The sequence below is a fragment of the Anarrhichthys ocellatus genome, unplaced genomic scaffold (assembly GCF_004355925.1).
Source record: "Anarrhichthys ocellatus isolate YVR2014 unplaced genomic scaffold, GSC_Weel_1.0 scaffold100, whole genome shotgun sequence".
Classification (NCBI taxonomy): Eukaryota; Metazoa; Chordata; class Actinopteri; order Perciformes; family Anarhichadidae; genus Anarrhichthys; species Anarrhichthys ocellatus.
In genome coordinates, this window is record NW_022280130.1 from 795046 (window position 1) to 804178 (window position 9133).

Here is a 9133-nt window from a genome sequence, read left to right on the forward strand (position 1 = left end):
CATCAGAGACTTTCATTTATTTTCTTCATATTGTGGCAAACAGACCATAGCGTTGCCTTGAATTTATCATTTATTATTTCTATCAGACCAAATCAAATCAAACACAACACACAGAGCTGCTCCCCATAAACTGAACACATTGTATGAAGACAATACTATATTTCACAGACAGTGTGAAGGCTATTTGCTCCTGTTTGTTTGTTTGTTTGTCTGTTGTTTACCAGGATATCTCAAAAACAACATAACACACTTCAATGACATTCGGTGCAAAGTTGGGCCATGAACAAGAGAACAAATGGTTTTTGATGGGAGAGCGTCCTAAAGGCCCTCGAAAGGAGCCCGAGCACCAAGGAGACAACTAAGAGATCAGAAACAAGATGGTGGACAATTAGCCGTGTTTTCTGCCACACATAGAGGTGCTGCACAATGCCTTCGTTACAAAAATACTAGTTGGTCTCAAATTGAATACACACTTTCTAGGATGCTTTTGAAGTACTTTCTTTTTGCAACAAGAAACCCAAACTCCTTATTGGATGACATCTTCATCATGAAGACATTCATTTATTAATAAGGTTGTTTGTAGACTCGTGTCCTGCCGTCAGACACAGACAGACCTAGAATATAAACACTGTAACAACGACTGATCAACATGAACGTAATACTGATGGAACGTCAAACACACAGAATGCACGTTTGGATGTCTTTTTGCCCAGTATTGTATGCAACCGTTTGCTTCCATTCCAAGTTTTCTGAAATGATGTTTAAATATGCAATGGAGGCATTATCTTATTAAATATTTGCTAATTTGCATAATTTCCACAACAGAAAATATGAACGAATAAAGCCAGGTTCAAAATTCTTGTTTCCTTTTGTTGTCAAAGGTTTTTAAAGAGAGGACTTTAGATATGTTTTCATCACTCCGTAAATACTGTCAACAGCCATAACTAAATCATTTTCCACATGTTTTAGTACTGAAATGTTGTATAAATGAGTCTGAATGATACATGAACGAACCCCTCAGTAGAAACCTTCAGACATAGAGAGGAATGAAAGTGTAAAGCTTGGAGTATGTAAGAGCTGCTGAAGTGGAGATTTCTGAGTCTGAGAAACAAACTCATTGAGAGAAAACGTACTTTAAAGAGACGTTTAGTAAACTACAGACATTTTGAAGACACTACAGGTGAATGCAGTAAATAACTAATATATATCACCATGAAACTTCCCCGGTTGATTACTTACATTAAGACGATAGTTTCTCTATTAAAAATGTTCTGACATGATTAAATATGCAAATGAGGCATTATCTAATGGCAACTTCTGGTGAAAATGAAGGAGAGCCAAATATATGGATCTTTAAAAAGAACTAATTAAAACAGAAAAACAATGAGCAGTTAAAAACCTGAACCGGGAGAAGCCCATGATTCCCCGTTTTAACTCCTGGCTGCAGAAAGTGACACACTGTGGTTAAGAGGTGCTTCATCGTTTGAACTGGCTCAATATCGTGTTTTTCCTGCAGATGAAACTATGACCATGTTTATAATTGAATAGTACTTCATGGTGTTGGGACTATAATATTATATAGTATTATTAAAGTAATGGTTTAGGATCTCTGGGCCTCACCGGTGCAACAATGTTAACATTGGTTCCTGAATATAACGACAGTAGATTCCGCTCCTTTCGGTCTGATCGGATTTATTAACTGGTATACAAACATCTTAAATAGTAACAGTGAAACAGGCAACACAAGGTTAGAAGAGTTAAAACACACAGAGAAGTAATGAACGATGAAGCCGTTCAGAAGCTAGCAGACATCTTGGTGACGTCTTGTTTCAGGTCCACGATGTGCGTCTGGATCCTCCGGTGCAGCTCGTCCATCGAGGCCGACAGCGTGTCGAACAGAGCCTGGACACAGAGAGGACCGGCGCATTAGTCTGAGAGCCGCCAGGGAAACACAGAACGGACCCGTGTGGACGCGTCGGAGGAGCACACACCTGAGCTTTGGCAGTCTCCTTGCTGCACACGTCCCTCAGGCTCTGGATCTTGGCCTTCAGCTGCTGCGTCTCTCTGGAGATCTCCTGGATCCTGTCGGCCATCTCTTCGCGTTTCTGGTGGATCTGGTTGCACTGCCTGGAGAACCATGCAGTGTTGGTTATTCAAAGCGTTCGGCTTTACAGAAACATTTATAACAACAACAATTATATTTATCATATTGACTAATATGTAAATTCCAGAGGAGCAACAGATCACAAAACTCAGGAGCAAAATTAAAGAAGAGAGCAAATGTAACTTTTAGAGATCCGATCATTGATAACGCCACCGTCCCAAAAATAATATCAACCGCTCTGAAGTCTGTAAACCATAAACATCCTCTAACTTTTGCATTTTAGCTTTAAAAACACAAAATTCAGATGATAAGGAAATAAAAGATTGTATTTCTATGAATTCAAAAAGTCTTCTCATTCGTAGTTTTAATGATGTATTATAATCTGTAAAGTTCTAAAAGTTCCTCACCAAAGCTATATTTTACAAGACTACATTTGAACCCATCATGGAAACTTTGTTCTTCACAGTGTAACATTATCAGAGACTAGAAAGCATTAATGCTGAACATAAGAGATACCGATGGTCAGTGAAACTGTGTTTGACACTGTGACGGTTAAACAGATAAACAGCGGTCCGTTACACCACTGGTACGTCCATTATGCTGTGAACATACCCCATGACGTCCTGAACATGCTGATCCTTCATCTCTCTCTTCTTCTGCCTGCGGATGTTCTGTTTGGACTCTTTGTCCAGCTTCATGGCCAGCGCTCTCCTCAGCTGGCCTTCCTCCACACACAGGTTCCTCAGCTCCTTCTGCTTCTTCTCATACTGAGCCGTCAGCTCCTGGTGCTGCACACACACACACACACACACACACACACACACACACACACACACACACACACACACACACACACACACACACACACACACACACACACACAGAGAAACTATGCTGATGCAGAGTTGCACAACGATGAGCTGTAAAGGAAGATCTAGCAGCACGTACTGCTAACATGAGGGGGCTTTGAGGGGGCCCTAAAGCATACCCTGCTTTATGGTCTGTTTGACTCTAAATGGACCATACTTTACTAAATGAACATCATGCTGTATTAAAGTAGACTTGAAACTAGAGATTGAGACCATAAACTCATGTTTACAATGTTTACTGAGGGAATAAATCAAGAGAGAAGTAGAGTCATTTTCTCATTGACTTCTATACAACCAGAGGAGTCGCCCCCTGCTGGACATTAGAGAGAATGCAGCTTTAAGACACTTGATCATTGGCTTTACTTTTCAGACCCCAGATAAGTACACACTATGAATAATAAATACTTCATATAAACCCACTTCAAAAATCCAAACTCTCCCTTTAAGGCAGAAGTTGTCAAACAGCAGGTCATGGGCTAATACTGGGCCTTTGGAACAGAATAATTAGCTGTATTTACATTAAACTTGGCACACTCTATGCAGTAGTATTCCTCATCACTCTCTGCTATCGCGTCCTTCACTACTAGCAACGAGTCGATTTGTATTGTATGTTCAGAAGGTTTGTGTTCATGTTGGATATGTCATGCTCTGGTGAAGTGGATGTGGACGGGCTCTGCTCGTACCTCCTCCGCTCTCTGCTTGGTGTTGTTCATGCTGCTCTCCAGGTCCTGCAGCAGGTTGAACATCTGCTGGATCTCGGCCTCGGTGTGAGTCACACTCTGCACCATGTTCTGCAGCTCCACCATGTGCTCGTCCGTCTCTTTCTGAAATCAAAGACAGGAAGTCTGCGTTTTAAAACAACGGCAGACTTTTGGAGACGACCCCGGTTTTTGTTCTTTCTTTATCTACTCACGGTGGAGTTCTTGATGTTCTTGACGTTCTCCCTCATCTTCTCCATCTGAGTCTTCAGCTCCTCTGGAGACTCCACGATCTGAGACGTGAGTTTGCCGATGTCCTCCTTCAGGTTGCAGACATCCACCTTCACCTGGGCCTAAGGCACACCAAACAGCACACAGCTCGTTTAAACCACTCCCTCAACTCTTACTGGACTCTGGGACGTCAGACCAAAGTACCACATGGTCGTGTTCACAGAGGACGTATATGGTCCGTATCAAACGTTCACGTACCAGTTTCTGAGTCTTCTCCGCAATTTTGGCTTTCCACTCTGCGATGCTTTCATTTTTTGCATCCTGAAAGGAGATTTTGTTTCACTTGAGAGCACACACACACACACGCACACGCACACGCACACACGCACACACACACACACACCATCACGTCTTATCATGTGACTGAGCATCATCACCACCTACCACTTCCTGGTATTCGTGGATGTTGGTGGCCTGCAGCTCAGAGAGCGCGGCTGCCAGCTCGTCGGCCTCGGCCTGCTGCTCTGGTGGGATGGTCCTGAACGAGGATGAGAGGCGGAGTGGACATGCAGCTCATTACATAATTATCCATAAAGTTATTAGTTTGTGATCTTGACATGACATTTGTTTTCAAATGTTCACCAAATAGATCATTCCATTATTTTGCAAAGAAATAAAAATAATCAGTCAGTTAATCTGTCCGTTATGTCCACTCAATTAAAGGGACGGTTCACCCCAAAATAAAAAATACTATATTTTACATTTGACAAACTCAACAGCAATGTCTCTTTGCGGAAATGATGACCCCTGCTTACTCAAGAGAACCCACAGATTTCATGTAGGAACTACTTTCTTTCAATCGAACTGCACCTGCCAACCGTATCACCGCGCAGGAGGAAGCTACCCGACACCGCTAGCTCACCTAGCACAACAGAGCTAGTTACACTGCAGCTACGCCGAGGAGGATCGATGTGAACATCTCAGAGAGAGAAAACAGCGGTGAGGTGGGGTGAACTGTCCCTTTAAGAAATGAATCTTTGGTCTATAACAGGCATGGGCAAACTACGGCCCGCGGGCCGGATACGGCCCGTTGGGCTTTTTAATCCGGCCCGTCAAATATTGGTACAAAATTCTCCAAACTATAATAAAGACTAGGGCTGGGCAGTATACCGGTTTTAATTTCCCGTATGATATGAATTCTTCACACACCATTATACCGGTGCATTGCCGAAACAACTGCTGTCTGCTTTCAACAGGCAGCTAAATGTATTTTTCGCCGCTTTTGCACAGCGGTCAGCGCTAGTTCTCTTATATGCATTGAGAGGGAACCCTATTCATGGTCATAACTTTATAACACAACAATTAACAACCCACAACTAACGCTCTTTAACAGAGAAAAACACAACAGCACACAACAGTCTGTAACACATAAACAATTTGTAACACTAATAATTGTACATTTATAAAATTTCACCGCCGAACTGCATGCTGGGTACAGCTCGCGTGCGAGCCTGCTCGCTAGCACAACAGTCTGCTAACAGCTGGGAGAGGCTCCGTCACTCTAGTTACGTTACATTAAAGAACAGAACAGAGCAATGCAGGATGAACAAAGACTGACCGGAGATGCACCGATAGAGTTTGACACATATGCAACGCTGATTACCGTGTAATATGTGTGGTATTTGTTATAAATGTACATTGGTGCAAAGAGGTGATAAGAAGCTGTACAGGGAGGGGCTTAGGGCCCAGGGGAATGTAGGTGAAGGAAACAGGAAGAGACGGAAGACACGCCACGCAAACAGCTGTTCACCGCTTGTCATGATCCTGCAGACCAGTGATTCTCAACTGGTGGTTCGTCGCGGACCCGTTTTCAGTGGGTCCCGGGACTTTGCTTTATGCAGCGGAGTTATTAACGCTCCTTTCCAGCATTTACGGCACTTGTTCAGCGGTGCAGGAAAAACACCGACCAATGCGTTGTAAATCACGTCACGTGATGCAGTTTAGCCAATAAATAAAGGTATTCCGATACGTTTCCTGACGCCAGTGAGATGTACCCACACCGTGACACAGGGGGAGAGACAAGGAAAGACATTACAGAGCAGAACTCTGATAATGTTAGATGTGACAGTCAAATATTTGTATGATCCGGTCAAAGAATCAAACAGCTAAAAAGACCACAGTTATTAACCTTTACACTAAAAATGCTGTGTCAAAAATGACCGCTTAATAAGTAAGTGCACGATAAAATATGCATTAATGCGCCAAAAAAATACCGTGTAAGATCCCAGCTAACTGATGTACACCTCAGATCTGTTCTGAGAATTGCCACAACCAAACTGACACCAAACATTGACGCACTGGTTAAAAAGGGTGACCAACAACACTGTTCCCACTGAAATTAAATGCAAGTTACTTTTTAGGTCATGGCTTTTACTTGTAATTCATATTAGTTCACACAAACACTCCATTCATCTGCTACTGGCCCGGCCCGTCTGTCAAATTTTAAAACTCAATGTGGCCCCCGAGCCAAAAAGTTTGCCCACCCCTGGTCTATAACCTGTAGATTAAACTCTCACAGAGCCCAGGGTGGCGTCTTCAAATGTGCTTGTTTCAGAAACATCACATTTTAAAAAGATATAATACAGCAACAAAAACACCAAACATTATATTAAAGAAGCTGGTCTCTCATGTCTACTTACGTGAGCGTCTCAATCTTCTTCTCTGCTTCTTTGTTGCCTTTGGTGTAAGCCTGCAGCCGGTCCATGTCTGCCCTCTGACAACAGGGAGAGGAGCTGTTACACACACTGAGACCAGCATCAGGTTTAAAACTGTATCATCTATAGAAACTCATCTCATGCTCTGAGATTATAAAGATATCAATTTGAAATAAAAGTATTTTTGTCAAGGAACCACGTCGCCACCGCTAAACACTGACGTACGTGAACCGCCGAGTGCAAAACACATTCATTACATTAATACGTATTCATAAGAGCACACAGAGAGAACATGAAAGAAACCGTATGTATGTATCTTTCAGGACCTTTGCCTCAGCTTTTAGCCTTCACCACTAACCCCCCCACCCATCGCTACACCTGCGTGGACCAACATCACATACAAACTTGGCCTGCTTCTCGAAGATGATGTCCATCCTCTGCTTCCTGAAGTGGAGGAAGTTCATGATGGCGCTCAGAATAGTCAGAGTCTTCTGTTTCTCTAGAAGAGGAAGAACAACACCAGTGATGTGCTTTCAGGAGGAAACTGTGGACGGATGGACCCGAAGAAAACATGTACTTACTTGGAGCTAGAAGGTCGTTCAGTGAAAAATCGTACACCAAGCACATCGGCAGAAACTGCTGCCTGTGAAAGGATCGCACACATGAAAACACAATGAAACCATAACTCAGAGCTGCAGCCTTCCAAGTGCTGCACTGAGAATAAGAAAAACATCCACGAGTTCTCTTCACTTGAGTCTGCTTGGCTTGTTTACATCCATCTAAACACAGTGTTTATTATCAGCAGTCCTTCATGGTGTGGTTGGTTCATATTGTGTTATATATCTAGGAGAGGAAGTTGGAACACTCACATGCGTATGTAGACGCTGGTGATAGCAGTGGTCCCCTCATGATATACCGGGTTCTGAATGTTCTCCAGAAGTGGAACCTGTGGGGGGGGGGGGGGGGAATTGAGCTCTTAAACATGGGAAAGAAAAGATTCTGTTCATCAGACGGCTCAGTGTGACCCCGGTACTCACCATGGAGTGACACTCGGGTCTGAAGCGATACAGGAGATGCAACACCCTCATGTAGAGCGTCTGAACCGCCTCCGGCTGGAAGAGAGAAGCGAGCGCCACGTTAACCACGTGTGGTGTATCTGACCAGAGATGGTGGAAACTGATTGGAAACTGAATATTTTGGGGGTTTTGGATCGTGGATCGTATTAAAACCAGAAGCTGGTACCTCACGTTGGGCATCGGGAAATCACAGCTGGCAACTTTAATAACTTTCAGACATGTTATAGACAAGAGAGCTCCAATTCATCAAGAAAATAATGATCAGATTAATCAATAATGTAAATAATCTTTAAGATCCAGAAGGTGTTATTTTACTTTCATATGATAAGAAAAGCAGTAAACCCTCACAATAGAGCCGCTGGATTTTCATTGTCTTTTACTCATTTTAAACTATGAATGGATTATCAAAATCATTCATATTCTGTAGATTGACTGTTTGTTGCTGCTCTTGTCTCTTTGTCAGATCCAGTGGATATCTTCCACATCTGGACTTCTTGGTACAAACCTGGACCGTGATTTTCTTGCAACATGCTCACATAAATATGAGCATGTTGTATTACGTGTCTACAGACTGCTTTGGCTCAGTTTTCACAACACTTTCAATATGAAAACTTGTAATATGAATGGCTGAACTAGCTTGCAGAACAAAAAATGCTGCTTGTTCATACAAAGCACAAAACATTAAATGACACAGAGCAGAGATGTTAAATAAACTCATCATTACTAATAACTGAACTTCAATAGTTTTCTTTTGTTTACCATCACTGTTCTTGGTACTGTAGTGACTGGGGTTTACTGTGTCATGCTTTCATAACTTACAGTATAAATGCACTGTACTTTGTGTGGTTTACTGATGAAAACCTATCTTTGAGAAAAAGTACCTGTGTTTTCAAGATAATTGGTTATTGTTTGAAATCATTTAACAGGTAATGGCCATCTAACTTTACAACAATGATGAACATACTGTAGCGCTACAATGTTGTGGTGTGATGCTCATATTAAAAAAAAAAAAAAAAAAACTCAATTCAGTTTCTTGCACCATTTGCGTTATAATATATATCTGAGTCCGTTTTATATAACGCTACTTTCTCACGAACCGTGCACAGCTGCTCATTACGTCGCTGTTATCAGACGGTTCTCTTCTGATCTCATGGACCGTAGCGGCGGTGAGCGGACGTTACCTTTGGAGCTGGAGTCAGGTCGCCCTTCGTGAAGTGTTTCGCCTCTTGACCTGTGAGAACTTCAGTTCGGTAAAAATTCACTATCGCATCCGCATTATAGACAGGGAAGGTGTTATCAGACATAGTGGCGGTTTCAGTGCGAGCTAAACACCGAAAAAAACACAGAGGAACTTTTCAGCGGCGACACAAAATTGGCGCCTTAAAAATGACTTCCTTGTTGATTTCTACACGGCGAATCTGATTGGTCATTTCATACTTCT

The 9133-nt window shown here is 42.4% G+C and overlaps 1 protein-coding gene across 1 annotated transcript; it reads right to left on the reverse strand.

Annotated features, from left to right (window-relative positions):
* Positions 1–1688: 1688 nt before the first annotated feature.
* nuf2 (UF2 component of NDC80 kinetochore complex) lies at positions 1689–9061 on the reverse strand. Its single transcript, XM_031875951.1, has 13 exons — positions 8874–9061; positions 7654–7728; positions 7486–7562; positions 7198–7259; positions 7018–7115; positions 6602–6675; positions 4347–4440; positions 4161–4223; positions 3887–4024; positions 3657–3797; positions 2717–2892; positions 1992–2127; positions 1689–1902 (listed from the first exon to the last, which is right to left on the reverse strand). Exons 1-13 carry the CDS (start codon positions 8994–8996, stop codon positions 1795–1797), a joined length of 1365 nt encoding a protein of 454 aa, XP_031731811.1. The 5' UTR covers positions 8997–9061; the 3' UTR covers positions 1689–1794.
* Between the last annotated feature and the right edge of the window lie 72 nt (positions 9062–9133).

Bases quoted from the DNA above. Each gene is read 5' to 3' on its own strand.
- nuf2 (XM_031875951.1), bottom strand. From the start codon at position 8,996: ATGTCTGATAACACCTTCCCTGTCTATAATGCGGATGCGATAGTGAAT. The intron at 4,224-4,346 runs GTAGGTGGTGAT...ATCTCCTTTCAG, and splicing joins TCCACGAATACCAGGAAGTG to GATGCAAAAAATGAAAGCAT. The intron at 1,903-1,991 runs GTGTGTGCTCCT...CTCTGTGTCCAG, and splicing joins AGGAGACTGCCAAAGCTCAG to GCTCTGTTCGACACGCTGTC.